Raw genomic sequence first — 16,165 nt, 5'->3', positions numbered from 1 at the left:
AATGAAAGCACAAAATGTGCCTAAAAAATGGCAACATAGTGCTTATGTTAAAAATGGATTCATTTAATATTCCCAAACTCTTGAATTAAAGTTTTAGTTAATTGTCTCCTTATAATTTTTTAGAGGGTAATATAGACCCATATCTTAATTACAGAACTTTTATTTTAACCTGAGATAATTCTTGCAGTGGTACAGTCACCACTAACAAAATTCTACTAGTATTCCCAAACCATGGAACTTTAAAGTTAAAATTATCATCAACTGCTGGGAGGAATAAAAATGTTACTAAAAACAGGGTATGAAAACTAGGTTTTTAAATTAAAATAAAACCTGGTTACTATTCTCCAGGAAATAATATTTCAAATACACAGGTGTCCCTCAGTATCCGCAGGGGATTGGTTCCAGGACTCTAATGGATACCAAAATTTGTGGATGCTCAAGTCCCACATACAAGCGGTCTGGAACAGTGTAGCACAGCTGACTCTCCGTATCCCTGGACACCGAGGGCCAACTGAGTAACTATCTACAGATTAGTTACCACATTGTTTATACTTAACATGTGGGAGATGGAAATTAATATTATCATTTTAGATACAGGTATACTTACCAAGCTCTCAAACTTCTAAGTCTCTAGAAGTCTTGAAATGTAACAAATTTAATGTCACTTAAAGAATTTTTTGGAATCTTAGTTTTAAATTATAGAAAACATCACATCTAATTAAATTCTGTTACATACAAATTTAGAACAAATACCTTGAGGTATGTAATTCATGAATTAGGAAGTAGTTTGGTTTTCCAATTTGAACTTTTAATTTAAACCCTGAATGCAAGTCTATACAGAATTTCTTGTTCCTTCTGCACTTGTTTTTATTTAAAACATACTTCATGTTAACTTAACAGATACGATACTACATGAGTCATACTTTCAGTATTAAAAAGTTTCATTTATTAAAAAATGTTAAAAACACAATTCCTTTAGAAAAAAAATTCCCACTTTTTAAAATTCATAATAGGCTTCAGAGCAATGTTTGTCAATGTTTGAACCACCTGGGGTCTTCTTTAAAACTAAATTTTGGGTCCATCCTAGAGATCTACTGAGTTGAAATTTCTGAGGATGGGGTCTAGGAGTGATTTTTTAAAATTCTCTCAAGGCATTGTTTTTATACTAATGTTTGAGAGCCACTCATTCAAAGTAAAAACCAGGATGTGACCTTGAGTGGTTTCACTGAAGATATAAAATGAAGCATACGTTAAACTAATTTAGGAAGTCCAGTCAATCCCATAATGGTCTGTAAGGTAATCTAAGACTGCTGATGTGCTTGACAAAGCGTTAAATACTCTTTTTTCCTGCCTTGAAGTTATCTTTTCCATCATGTACATTAAATGTTGATGGAAACACATATATGGAGTTCCAAGTTCAAGAGCAATGTCAACCCAGTCCCAGATGCATTTCAGTGGGGTTTCCTCATATCCAGCAAACATGGCCGGGTTTCCTAAGAGTCCTCTTGCAACCATGACACCTACAAATTAAAGCACATCACATTTGTCCACACATTAAGAACTCATGGTTATAAGGTCAAACTCAATTAAATAAATTGAGAATATTAAAAAATAAAGTACTATTACAAGGTTTCACAATGTCCTTATATTAATCTAATTCTTATTAAACAATTTATTTTGATACTTTTTCTAAAAACCAGTTAGGTTTAAATGTACTTACAGTACTTTTTTTTCTTATTTTTTAAAGACTTCTACATCACAAAATTAGTCCTTAGGGTTTTTTTAGGGTAAATCTGGACTGTCATAAAATGAGTTTGCTGAAGTTAACTTTATCTGCATTCTCCCATCTCACAACAGGTATCACAGGGCTTGATATGCCAAAGTTTAAGGGGATAATGAAACTGCACAGCAGTCTGGGGTTCCTTTGGCTCCTGTGTCTACTCTTTAAAAAAAAATTAATTAATTGAAATATAGTTGATTTATAATGTGTTAGTTTCTGTGTACAGCGAACTGATTCAGTTATATTCTTTTTCACATTGTTTCCATTATAGTTTATTACAAGATACTGAGAATAGTTTCCTGTGCTATCCAGTAGGACCTGGTTGTTTATCTGTTTTACGTATAGTAATTTGTGTTTGCTAATCCCAAACTCCGAATTTATCCTTCCCATCCTTCCCCTTTGCTAACCCTAAATTTGTTTTCTGTGTTTGTCTATTTCTATTTTGTAAATAAGTTCATGTGAATCATGCTTTAGCGTCTACGTGTAAGTGATACTACAAGATATTTGTCCTATGACCACTCTTGTTTTCATTAATTTTCATTTCTATTCTACATAGTCTATTTTACTAATAGGCTATCTGGAAGATTCTTAACTGGTCACTCACTGCATATGATGGTAGGAGAAAAGTAACTGAATCACTTTTCCTCAATTAAAATAATCTCATTTCTAAATAGAAGAATTAAAATCATTTTAATAAATTGCTTAGCTTAAATTAGTACAACAGGGAAATATGGCTCTGTTTGAAAGAGAAATCATTAAAATCACATTAACATTACTCTCCTACCCCCACTCAAAAAATTTTTTTTTTTTTTTTGCTAATTAAAAGACAAAAACTCAAGTACTTATTTCTTACCATCTGTCCCAGTAGTATGCCACACATTTTCTGCTTCTTTTAGGCTTCTGATGTCTCCATTAGCGATTACAGGTATAGACAAACTTCCCTTAATTATTTTAATGGCCTCATAGTGAACTGGCTGATGTCTTTCTTCAACAGTTCTTCCATGGACTGTGATCCAGGAAACTCCTGTTGCTTCAGCCTTTCGACAAAGATCTACAGTTCTTGTAAGGTCATCATGGATCCTATAATTTCAGAATTATATCTATCTTTTCATGGCACACAAAGCTTAATGCTAAAATCAGTAAACTGAAAAAAACAGTATTTCATCTATTATTTAGTTAGCTTTGCTATGTCATATTATCACTGCCTGTCACTGTCAGTAAAGTTTTGTTCAGGAACCAATTTCCATTTAAGACCTTGAATTTAGCTATTTCATGACTGGAAACAATAGGATGACCAATAAGTTTTACCTAGTGCTCCTCTCTTTTGGTTTTGATAACTGAAAAATTCATCAAAGTACTGTCACAGATGAATTGAAAGTTCGTATCTTAATATCTGCTGTGCATGCCCCAATCCACAAGTTGGAAAAGTATAATCATGAATCTTAAAATAGATTTTTTAACCTATTACCCCAAAGCTAATTTATAGTTTATTTTCTTTTCATTGTGAAATTTTAGCGCAAATATCATTCCTATTTTCTACTCTTGGCATCAGGAATGTTTCTTAGCATGAATTAGTTAAATAGTACAAGGAAAAAATTATTTCTTTGGGGAGAAGTTTTTTTTTTTAATAATAAAGGGATACTTTAATTTTTCTTAAAAAATATGAAGAAGTTGTTTTGGATTATAAATGAAAATTATGGTATATATTCATTTACTAAATGCTTGTTTCAACATTTTTATATCCCAGATGCCTATTTATTGAGAAAGGATATCCCCACACCCCTAGACAAAAGGAATGTTCTTTTATTCCCTAAGTAATGATTATCTTGTCAATAGATTAAAAAATATTGTCTTTACCTTATTTTAATAGATACTGAAAATCTGGGATCTTCCACTTGATGTTTTACTTGTTTCACCATATCTTGAACAAGCTCTGGCCTGTTTATTAAGCAAGCTCCGTAGCCTTCTGCCAGTGCCCACCTGCATAAAGTAAACACAACAATAAATAAATTGTAAATAGCTGGAAGAGAAGATACAATTCTAAAAGCACTGTAACTGTATCTACCTATTTTTCTGCCTAGCAATCTGGAATGGAACCAGATTTTTAAATTCATTGATACAACATTTCGAAGTGTATCAAGATTAGAAAAACATGTTCCCAGGTCAAGAAGTACTTAGGGGAAATAGTTTTCACTGGCAAGTGAGAAAATTAAAGTTCAGTCAACCAAAACAGATTTAAGTATTTATAATTAATTGGAATTACTTCAGGTTTTTTAAATTCCAAATTTGATGTTTATTGTACATAACAAGAGATTTTATTAATCTTAAGAATAGAAACCTATTTTTGGCCTACAGCATTCCAACACCACTAAACAGCTTATTGAACTCCCCTAATGAGTATACAAATATGTCTAATCTGATTTGGATTATACTATACATAAGACCTCAGTTTTATTCTTTGAACACATTTTAAGTTATTGACAGATAATCTAATACCGTACCAGGAAGGTAGGGATATTACCATCAAATTAAGTACATCCTATCCCAGTTACTCAGACTCAACCAAGTAACTACAGTATAGAAAGAAAAGGTAATTATAAGAAGGAATGGAAATTAATTAGGAGAAAGCAAGTGGTGATCTCCCAAATTGTAGAATCATAATGTTTAGAGCAAGTATGTCTGACATAGCAGTAAAAATATGTTTTAGAGATTGCTATAAACATCAGAATCTCACATTACTATGTATGGATGTGTTTCAAGGCAGATCCACACATAAAAACATTTTTAGCAGGGAGGTGAGACAAAAACTTGTCAAGGGTCTATACATTGTTTTAGCCACCAGAAAATACCCTTGTATGTATGTTTATAAATAGTATTTCCTTATTTTTTTCTTCTTATTTAAAGCCCAAGTTTTTTTATCTCTATTTTCCTTACTTTTTAATTTTTGGCAATGGTAGTTTACCATGTTCACATAATTTTTTCTAATCTTTTTGAAAATTCTTCCAACTTCTTTGAGCTTTACCTCTGAGGGCAACCACAGTTAATGTCTATTCCATTCGCATAAGGACAGACTATACGAGCAGCATCAGATAAAATTCTTGCATCATTAGCAGCAAACTGAACAATCAATGGGCAATCACCTGATAAAATGAATAGCTCAACATTAAAATTCACAGAAACACACACACATACACACACACATGAGATATGAAATTCTAACATCTGTACGGGATAAAATAACAATAATTATTTTTAGCCTAAGAAGCATCTGTTCAAACAAGATAGCATTAAGATATTTTAAATTATATGCAATTTACACTTGGTACAAATTCAAACAATATAAAATATGATAAAATGTAAAGTTCAACATTCTTGCCAAGCAGACCCCTTTCCCAAAGGTGGGAATTAGTTTTCTGCATTCCACAACAATTTTATGTATACTTGTAAAATTGAAGTAAATGTGACCATTCTATGAACATTGCTGTGCCTACTGCTTTTTCCCCTGGATGTATCTGGAAGCTGCACTCCGACCTGTTTTCCTCTTTCTAGTGGCATATTCCGGTGTATGGATGGACCATACAGTGTACTTCGAGATTGTTCTTCATTTGTGGCTCTTGGAAACAATGCTGCAATAAGGATACTCCTATATACATGCTTCTGTGAGTATATTCACAGAGTAAATTTCTAGGAGTAAAACCGCTGGGCAGGTATCTAACATTTTGAAAGATATTAAAATTTTTCTTTCAAGAGTTTACCAATATAGATACACACCAATGTGGGTGACAGTTCCTGTTTCCTTATAACTAATCCTACCCTAAATACACACCCCTCCCCTCACAAATAAAAATAAATAAAAATCAATAACTGCACACCCAACAGCATGTGTTTACTTGTGGGCTCTCTATCCATAGTCTTTGCACATTTCTCTATGTGCAGTTTTTCTTTTAATTGTTCCTTTTTTTCTTCTTTAAGTTTTAAAAATAAAACAAAGAAATTAACTCTGTTCTCTGTCATAAATACAAAAAATCTTATATTTCCCCCAGTTTTTAGTTTGTCTTTATCTTTGCTCTTTCTTACACATAAAAGTTTAAATTTTAATATAGCCAAATGTATCAGAGCTTCCCTAGGTTTTAAAGGACATATTTTTCTCATTTTTGGGTGTTATAAATTCTGAATAGATATATTTCAATTTTTCTGAAGTTTTTTTGAGGACTGCCCTGTATGGGATTCACCAGGTGCTTGCCAAAGTGAAGACCAGTGGGTTCTGGGTATCACTCTTGTTCCACTGATTCAGAATTTCTGTGGCAATCCCGATTTACAGTGTTATTATGGGATAGGAGAATTTGCTTTTTCCTGAGGATGTAGGGTGCTTTCTCTTTTGTAACTCACGGGAGTTAGAGAATTTCAGTTTAACAACTATTTATTGGTCAAACATATTTTCAACACTGTACTAGAAGCTGAGGGTATAAATCAACAAGTAATAGTTCCAACCCTCAGGGAGCCCATAGTACAGTGAGGAGAGACAGGCATATAAAGAGGAAATTATTGTACAGTAGGATTAAGTACAACAGAAGGCCATGCTTAAGAGAGGGCACATGAATGGAGGGTGATTAATAAAGGTAATAAACAACTTCAGAACATTAAGAAGCATGAGCTGTCCTTTCCCAGAAAGACAGGGATCTGAGGGACAGGCACTGACTGTGAAGTAGAAGAGTGTGAGAGATTAGGGCACGTTTAGGGACTTAAAATAACAGCATTTTTAAAGAATAAAGTCAGTGGGCTATGAAGAGAAATCTAATGACAGATAAAGCTGCAGAACATGTATTCAGAGGCTAGATCATGAAGAACTTCATATATCATCCATGGGTGCTGGAAGTTTACTCTTTAGGTCAGTGGTTCTCAATCTTTAGCAAGATCAGAATCACCTGGAGGGCTTTTTAAACCACAGACTGCCCGACACATACCCACAGTTTCTAATTCAATAGGCCTGGGGTGGAGTCTGGGAATTTCCATTTCTAACAAGTTTTCAGATAATGCTGATGCTACTGGTCTGGGAAATCACACTCTGAGAACCACTGTTTTAGGCAATGAGAGGCTGAAGGAAGATTCTGAGCAGGGAAAAGAAGTGATCACATTTACATTTTAGGAAGGTCACTTTGGGCTGCCTGGATGATAGTCTGAAATGGGTTATGACTGGAGGCAGTGAGATATGAATCTCAGCTAATAGTCCAGGTGAAAGGACAGGGCCTTAATTAAAGCTGACACGCTCTGATAGAGTGTCCATAGTTTACAAGGCACTGAGTAAAAACATATTGAAAAACTTATTAAAAATGTATTTAAAAACTAAAAGATTTAAAAATAAAATCTCCAAACTGTGTTGTCTCTGATTAGTCAAGATTGTTTAGATTTTTTGTTTGTTTGTTTTTTTAAGTTTTACAAAGTTAGCAAACTCTAGCTTTCACATACCTCGGTTTGTGGTGAATTCACTGTCTCTGGCTTTTGTGGATTTGACAAAATCCGCAGCAACTATCATTGGTGTATAGCACAGATCACAACTGTATTTTCTGACTAGTGTTCTAAAAGCCAACCTGTGAGCATACAAAACTTTAATTAGGCATTTAAAAAACACCATAATCATGTATACTTCGGAGTTTAATTTAGTTAGTTATTCAATATTTATTAGAGGAAAGTTCTCCTATAAGTGGATGCAGCAGATGGGCCTTCCCCTGTTCCTCCTGCTCAGATAACTAAAACCCTGGCTATCACGTACAAACAAACATAGGGAAGCACTGCAAGGTGGAGAAAAGAGAGCAGTGACCTTGGGCAGGACCTAAGGAATGACAATGGTGAGTTGTCTGGGTTTTCTTTTTGCCTCAAATATCCCAGATTTGAAGCTGCATAAGCTGACAATCTGAAAACACCAGTGCGTGCAGACAAAAACAGCCCCAATAAAAGCCCGCTCTCTCTAACCAAAGGGCGGCCTGGCAAGACAAAAAGGTTTTAGATAAGAATGGCTCTACTCCAGCCCATCACCAGAGAAAAAACTGTGGCCCCCTACTCCACAAGCAAAGGTCGAGTGAGGAGGCTAGACTTCTACCTTTCCAAAGCTGTAACAAGGTTCTCCAGCACCCCTCCACAGAAGGCCAGGTAGGGAGCTGAGGCTTTAATCCCTGCTGGCCAGTAAACAAGGAGGGTATTAGTGGAGACCACGTGGGGAGCCAGGAATTCCACGTCTACCCAGCACTAGTGAGGTGCCCTGCTCCCTCCTCTCTGCGAGTAGTATCAGAGAATGCCTGGCACAGAGCCAGGACTTGCATCACTGCCCACCAATTACCAGGACACCCCCTGCATGGGGAGCTGGAACTCTCACCTCAGCTCAGCAGTAATGAGGAGCCCCATGCCCCCAGGGTGTTAAAGGAGACCAAGTGGAAAACCTAGACTTCTACCTCCACCTGAGAGTAATGAGGTGGTGCCTTCTCATCCTTCCCCTGCTGTGGTGGTGTCAGGAAAAGCTAGTTAAAACAGACATTTCAATATTCAGAATCAATCAATGTAATCCACCATATTAACAGGCTAAAGATGAAAAAAAAAAATCACACGATTGTACCAACCGATGCAGAAAAAGCACTTGACAGAACAATATTCATAATTTTAAAAAAAACAACTGACTCCCAGAAAAACAGGAATAAGAGGGAACTTTCTTGACATGATAAGAAGTATCCACAAAAAATTCTACAGTTAACATTACACTTAAAGGTCAAAGACAGAACAATTGTCCCCTGGATCAAGAACAAAGGAAAGATACCTGCTCCCATCACTCTTTACATAGTGCTCAAACTTCTAGTCAGTGCAGTCAGGCATGAAAAAAGAAATGAAAGGCATATGATGGAAAGGAAGAAGTAAAACTGTATCTACTTGCAGATGACATGACTGTCTCCTTAGATACTCCCGAGGAATTTATAAGAGCCTCCTAGTACCAGTGAGTGATTTTATCAAGTTCATAGGATATAAGATCAACATAGAAAAAGCAATTTTACTTCTATAAACGAGCAATGAACAAATGGACACTGAAACTAAACATACAATAACAACTGGTGTGAGCCTTACAAAATAGGTTAAGACTTTGCATGCTAAAAACTATACAACACTGATGAAAGATGCCAAAGATCTACATAAATGACTGTGTTCACGAGGAGACTCAACACAGTAGGGAATTCAATTCTTCCCAAATTGATATACATAAATCAGCATCACTACATAATATGATTCTTATGGAAATTCCAGCAAGATTTTTTTATAGATATAGAAAAGTTCATCCTAAAATTTATTTGGGAAGTCAGAGGAACTAGAATACCTAAAACAACTTTGGAAAAGTGGGATCTTTCAGTCTCCCTAATTTCAAGACTCATTATATAGCTACAGTAATCAAAACCGTGTGATACTGGTGGAGGGACAGATACACAGATCAATGGCTCAGAAAAGAGAATGCAGAAGAAGAACGACACAAACATGCCCAGGTGATTTTTGATAAAGATGCAAAAATAATTCAACAGCTTTTTCAATAAATTGTGCTGGAGTAATTAGACATCTATAGGCAAAAAAATGAACCTCAACGTAAGTGTCACACTTAGACAAAAATTAACTCAAAGAACTTAAATGTAAAACATAAACTAGAGGACTTTCAGAAAAAATTTAGGGGAGAAAATCTTTAGTATCTAGAGAGCTACACAAAGATTCCTTATTCTCAACAACAAAAGCACAACTTGCAAAGGAAAAACTGTTAAATGGACTTCATTACACAAAAACTGTTGCTCTCCAAAAGATCTTGTTAAGAGTATGAAAAGACAAGCCAAAAGGAAACATATGCATACCACCTACCTGACAAAAGAGTAGTATCTGGAATATAAAGAGAAACTCTCAAAACTTATTAGTAAACAAAACCACAACAACAAAAAATAGGTTTGAAAAATGGGCAAAGGGCTTGAATAGACATTTCTCCAAAGAAGATATACAAATGGCCAATGAGCACATGAAAACATGCTCAACATCACTAGAAAAATACAAATAAATACTACAGTGAGGGGAGGAGGGTATAGCTCAAGTGGTAGAGTGAATGCCTAGCATGTCGGAGGCTGTGAGTTCAATCCCCAGTACCTCCATTAAAAAAAAGATTAAATAAATAAACCTAGTTACCTCCAAACCTTCCCCCTCTAACCACCCCCCAAAAAACTAAACTAACAAAACTGCAATGAGATGCTCTACATCCAATAATATGTATAATAAAACAGCAACAACAAAAGCCCCAGAAAATAACAAATGTTGGTAAGAATGCTGAGAAACTGAAACCCTTGTGCACTGCTGGTGGGAGTGTAAAATGGTGTAGCTTCTACAAACAGCAGCATAGCAATTCCTCAAAAATTAAAAATAGAACTGCCCATATGATCTAGCAATTCCACCTCTGGGCATATACCCCAAGGAACTGAGAGCAGGGTCTCAAAGAGATAATGATATTCATGTTTGTAGCAGCATTAGCCAAAGCAACCCCCAGCTGGGTTGAATGTATGAATGCATACACAAAATGTACTATATACACACAATGGAATATTATTCAGCTTTAAAAAGGAATTGCAGAGATTATGCTCAATGAGATAAGCCAGTCTCAAAAAGAAATACTTTGTGATTCCACTTACATTACACACATACCAGGCAAGCGGTACGACCAGCCTAAAATCATGATCCCAAAGCTGGGCATTTGGTGATCCATTTGTGGTGCCATGGTTTTACTTTTTAAAAGTCAGAGCTTAAAAAGGAAATCATGTTAGCTCATTAATCACATAACAATACTTACTTTGAATATCGAACCATGGGGGCGCAGACTTTTACCAGCTGCCCAGAATGCAACATTTCTATTGGATCTTTTTTTCTTTCTTGACATGTTGTGGTTTGTAGGCAGTCACTCTTCATGAGTACAGATTTGTTTCAAATCTGAAAAAGATAATCAGTTTGTATAGAGAAAAGGTACTTTCACTTGATGAATCCCATCACTCTTAGAATTTCAATTGCTAAGAACATATTTTTCAACAGGTTTCCGGGGTCAGGACTCTTTTTAGTTTCTTTTCACAGTATCAAATAGTCTACTACAGAATTCTGCCTCTATAAGTTACAGATAGTTGTCTGCACACTGTGAAATTAAGACATTTATATTCTGTACAAATTACATTTGTTCAGGCCAAACACTAACATTTTTGAATTCTATACTTAACACTGTAGTACCATTTTCTGCTCAAATTAATAAATGCTCAGGATGTGGAAAATGAGATTTTCTTCCTTAGAATACATGTCATGATTTTCCATGTTACTTTTTAGTTTTTCTATGTAACTTTGTTTGGCATTGATAAGCCAAGAAATTTGATTTGAATTATTTCACATATAGTACTCTATGTTTGGCACTTTGAAATATCTTGTTTTATCCAGGAAAGTCAAATGGCATTAACAGAACTTTATATAGTTAGCATTTCAAAGATATATTGGTATATTTAATGCTTATTCCTATTCTCAAATCCTATTTTTTTTTTATTTGAATCAGGAGGCAAACAAACCTTTAATTATTGAAAAAAATTTAAGTGTGGTATTGTTTCATGGAAATTTCAACTGTAATCACATAATTGCATAGTAAATCACTATTATACCCAAAGAGGTACAAGTGATTAAATTAGGTAATTCCGAAGTGTTTTATAGTTGCTCTACTTAAAATCCTATCATTTCATAGTGCTGGCTGCTTTCCATATTTCAATTTTGGCCTTAATAACTTAGAAACAAAGATGGGCCAACTTTAGAAAAGTCTAATTGCTCAACATGCAAGTTTTTATTTGGCTATTCCTCAAAGTACTGATATAACCTAAATATAAACCAAAAACTTCAACTTATTTAGGTGGAATGTACAGCTGAAATAAGACTAACTAGTTTTAATGCACTGTTCATCACTTTATCGCTGTTTATCAGTCTGCCATCACCATCCATCCTGATGCACTCAAGTCAGAAACCTGGGGCTTGTCCTCCATCCTCCATCTCCTAGAAGTATGTCAACTAAGTAGTAGCTTTAATTAAACCTTGAGCATATCTTCACTGCCTCAGTCTCTGTACTCATAACCCCCCCACCGTGATGACTCGGACAATCTTCTCTGAATCCCAGTTGATCTTATTTTTATTCATTTAACAAATATTAAGTTCCTGCTACATGTCAGGAATACAGATAAAAATACACTTTCTGTTTCTCTAAAAATGTATTAGACTTAGACAAACTTACACAACACAATAGCTCTGATATACACACTCAGACACGATTTAAGCATTGTGGAAATAACTGTCTAGAGAAGTGAGGGAAATCAACAATAGAGGAGGGAAAGCTTAAACTGACCCTACCTGGGAGATGGTGAGGCATCCAGTTACAGAGCACAACACACACAAAGCCGAAGAAGCATGAAAATACTTGATGTTTTCAGTGAACCATTAGAAGTATAGCGCTGCTTCAGCTGTAACTAGACTAGAGAGGGTGTGAGAGGACCTAGATAGTAATGGGTCTTGATACCAAGTTAAGAGTTTTTTAGACTTTATACAATAGGACCTTGGTTTTCCTACTCCATGGATGATTTTTACATATGCACACAGCATGTTAACATGTACATATGGCATACTTCCATGGGTATATATTTTTGTGCAAGTTGTACGTCTCTCCTTGTATACTAGTTGGAACTGAAAAATTTTAGCAGGGAAATGACGTGAGCAGATTTCTGTTTTACAAAGATTCCACTGGAGAGTTTAGGGCTGTTGATAAAATATCAATAAGGAGGCCACAGTAGTAGACCAGGCCATGTGTAATGAGTGTGTGATCTGGGACAGTGGGAGTGAGGACAGAGGAAAGGGAACACATTTAGGAGTTACTTAGAAGTGAAAATAAACCAGCAAGACATTTAGGAGGTGAAAATCACTTGATGACAGCACACGTTAGGTAATGAGAGAGAATTCTAGTATGGTGTGTATACTTTTAGCTTTAGAGACTAGGTGGATGGTAATTCCAATCAATGAGACAGAGAGACAGAAGGAGGAACAGGCTTTGGCAGGGAAACATGGGAAACACACTTGGGCACACTGAACTTGAGGTACTCGGGATTTCCTGGTGGTGATGCCTCATAACTGGTTATATAGATATGGTGCTCAAGAAAAAGCTAGGGATATAGATTGAGAATCTTTAACCTTTAGATAATTTTTTTTTTTGGCGTGGGAGAGGGAGGGAATTAGGCATATTTATTTATCATTATTATTTTTTAATGGAGAAACCGGGGATTAAACCCAGGACCTTGTGCATGCTAAGCATGCACTCTACCACTAAGCTATAGACTCCCCACTAATCTTTAGGTAATATGTTGAAACTAAAAACATGGACAAAGCACTTATGGATGTCATATATTGTAGAAATCCTTAGAAGCACCAACATTTAAATAAAAGAGGAAAAAAAGAATGCAAAGGAGACAGAGATGAACTCTTGAGCTGGGAGGAATGAACTTGAAATGTGAAATTCAAAACCCAAGAGAGAGGATAATTACAAAGGAGGGAGGGGATAAGCATCTTAAATATTACAGAAAAGTTAAGTAAGGTAAAGACTAAAAAGTGTCCAATGGCAACTAGGTCATTAGTGACTTCAGCAAGAATAATTCCATTCTTCTTCATTCTTGTAGACCCTGTACATGGCACAAAGAATGGCTCCCTTAACATGTATTTGCTGAATGAATAAATCAGTAGTTCTCAATCTTGGTTATGTATTAGAATGATCTGGGGAACTTTTAAGAAGCAGGATGCCCAAACCATATGCAGACCAATTACATGCAAATCTCTGGCCTTAAGATTTAGGCATCAGGGGTTGTTAAAAGTTCTCCAGGTGATTTTAATATGCACCCAAGCTTGGGAATAAATAAACCCACATTCTTCAAAGCACCTGTTACAATTGTTTGTTTAAATGGGCTTCTACCTACCTATCAGCTCCTTTGGGATAAGAGAGGGATTGAGTCATGTTTGTAAACTCATGCTGCTATATATATAGTAGGGACTCAAAACTCTTCCTTGAAGGAATGACTACTATGCAATTTTTCAAAAAATTTTCAATCTAAAAGCCAACGGGGAAAAAAGCAATTCATAATCCAAAGATAATGCTTATTCATCGTTAATATTAAAAAATTATCAAAACCAAATTTTGTGTATTATAGATAACGAAACAATGTGAGACTGAGCACACTGCCCCCGACAATCTGTGTGACCTCCATTCATAACAATCAATCTTACTCACACCATGACTGATAACAAATTATATTAAGGAAAAAGGGAAAGAAACAAAGTAAGGAGAAAGTATAATGCAGTGTACCAAGCCTTTCTTACCTGAGTTGTTAGGAGTATTTAATGCATTTAGACTTATAAAGTACTTCGAACAGCGTTTGGCACAGGTAAGGACTATTCTCACACCTTCTCGAAATACTGTTAGTATAATCAATTGAACCTTTAGCTTTGGCACGGGGGAAAATTGGGTCCCTGTGTACATACTTACTTTACACAAAGTAAAAGATATATTACAGTTTTTCTTATGAGAAAATGCTTAACCTTCTTGCATACGTGTGGTTGACCGGTTAACTTATTACTATTTATTTTCAGAGAAACAGAGATGAAAAATGCAGATGTAACAGCGGAGAATATAGTAGGAACTAGCTTGATGACTTTACAGCTTCAATACCGTTAGCTGAGATACGGAAAATCCATCAATTTGTAATAAGGAAAAGTCTAGCGTCGCTCTTTGCACGGGTGAAATTAAGAGGCAGAAAAAGCATCAAGACACCGTCTTACGGGAGAGTGGGCAGAGACTGAGTCCCACTTGCCTTTTCCTGGTTCAGTCTTCGTATTTCACCGACTCTAGGCTCTCCTTAATTCTTCCCCCTATTCACCGTTTCCTTTCACAACTTTCCTCCCCAAGCTTTTTTCCCCCCCAAGCTTTTCCTGTCGACCTTTATGCCAGGAATGCGAACCAAGGCGTGTGATAGATAAAGCTGGGTCGTTATTAACACCCGCCAGCTGTGCTCGTGGGATGCAAGCGAAGCTCCCAGAAACCTCGCTCTCTTGCTTCCATCGAGAGGTCCCCGTTCTTAGGTTAAATATTTGCTTCAGAGGTAAGCGCTGTGGCCCCGTTCCGGCGCCCACCTTTTCTTGCGCCTGCGGAATGCCGCCAGCCCCAGGGGTGCGGCGGGAGACGGAGGAAAGCGCCGGCCCCACGGCCTCAGCTCCGGGTGCGCTGGGCCCTCGGCACCAACCTGCTCTGGGTCCCAGCCAGCTCCCAGCCTGTGACGGTCCAGCAGCCACAGCTGAGCGGATTCTCCAGCCCCGCCGGGAGCCACGGGCAGGGCGGAGCGGCCGGCGCCTGGATTCTACGTCATCACCCGGGCGGGCGCGGGCCGCCGCTGACGCCATCATCCCGGCACCTGCCAACATGGAAGGCGGCGACGGCGGCGTTGCTGGGGCTGGCCGTGGAGCTCCGGGCTGCGGAACGGCTGCAGCGACAGTCCGAGAGCTCCTGCAGGACGGTAAGGAGTCGGGGTCTGGCCGGGCCTTGGAGCAGGGAGGCTGTCTTGCTCCGCACCTGGGCCCGGGTAGTGGACTCATCCCGTCGCTTTGCGGAAACTTTTCCAGTCTCGACGTGACCACTCCCCTCCGCCCGGCCCCCTAGAGTCTGAGTGCTGGCCTCGCCAACCTGTTTCTTCTGGGACCTGCTGTCCCCCTTTTTTCCCGGGTGTCCCGGGGATACCTCATTTCTAGATGCTTCTCAGTTCAGCTCTACCTTCTTCGCTCCTAAGGCTTCGCTGATGTTCTGATAGCCCGCACCTGGTGACCCACGTTGGCAGCCCCCGCCGCTGCCGCAGTTCTTGACCCAACGGTGAAGTGTTTAGTTCCTTGAAAAGTGTAAGACTTAGAACAGATGACAAGCGCTTAATGAAAGCGGGGCTTCATTTTAAAGTAGAGTTGGAAACATCTTCTCTGTTAACAAATTTTTGGACTACACAGGTGGCCCCACTGAAAAGCTCGTTTGCTTGTTTTTCGCTAAGCGTTTATCCTCAACCAGACGTGGGGGAGGGTTGGGAACTTTTCACTCAGGCTGGGATTAACCATGTGTGTTGAAAGTAGCAGTCAAGTTTATTGATAGTTTTGGACAGACGTTGCTAGAAATAAGAAGATAAATTAGACACAATACATTTGAGAAGCACATAAAATTGTGTTAATTAAATTAACATGCCCCAAATCTCTTTTCTTTCAGAATAAAGTTTAAATTTGTAAGACCCTTCTCATGTTTTT

At 37.3% G+C, this 16,165-nt stretch overlaps 2 protein-coding genes across 3 annotated transcripts in view; one reads left to right on the top strand and one right to left on the bottom strand.

The window, feature by feature from the left end:
• Positions 1–923: 923 nt before the first annotated feature.
• DUS4L (dihydrouridine synthase 4 like) lies at positions 924–15,246 on the bottom strand. Of its 2 annotated transcripts, none has more exons than XM_010947521.3 (7): positions 15,130–15,246; positions 10,629–10,765; positions 7,247–7,368; positions 4,803–4,920; positions 3,638–3,760; positions 2,634–2,860; positions 924–1,520 (listed from the first exon to the last, which is right to left on the bottom strand). In XM_010947521.3, exons 2-7 carry the CDS (start codon positions 10,742–10,744, stop codon positions 1,261–1,263), a joined length of 966 nt encoding a protein of 321 aa, XP_010945823.1. In that variant the 5' UTR covers positions 10,745–10,765; positions 15,130–15,246; the 3' UTR covers positions 924–1,260. The 2 variants fall into 2 exon arrangements, with proteins under 2 accessions (XP_010945823.1, XP_010945816.1); XM_010947514.3 differs by having other exon boundaries at positions 15,020–15,158.
• Positions 15,035–16,165, top strand: part of COG5 (component of oligomeric golgi complex 5) — a 240,407-nt gene continuing 239,276 nt past the window's right edge. The window contains exon 1 of the mRNA XM_074367660.1: positions 15,035–15,399. Within this exon, the coding sequence (XP_074223761.1) occupies positions 15,039–15,399 (361 nt within the window). The 5' untranslated portion in view covers positions 15,035–15,038. The remainder of the gene's footprint in view (positions 15,400–16,165) is intronic.

The sequence above is a fragment of the Camelus bactrianus genome, chromosome 7, assembly GCF_048773025.1.
Source record: "Camelus bactrianus isolate YW-2024 breed Bactrian camel chromosome 7, ASM4877302v1, whole genome shotgun sequence".
NCBI classification, from domain to species: domain Eukaryota; kingdom Metazoa; phylum Chordata; class Mammalia; order Artiodactyla; family Camelidae; genus Camelus; species Camelus bactrianus.
The sequence above is the reverse complement of the archived record's forward strand: the minus strand, read 5'-3'. Positions and strand labels throughout refer to the sequence as shown.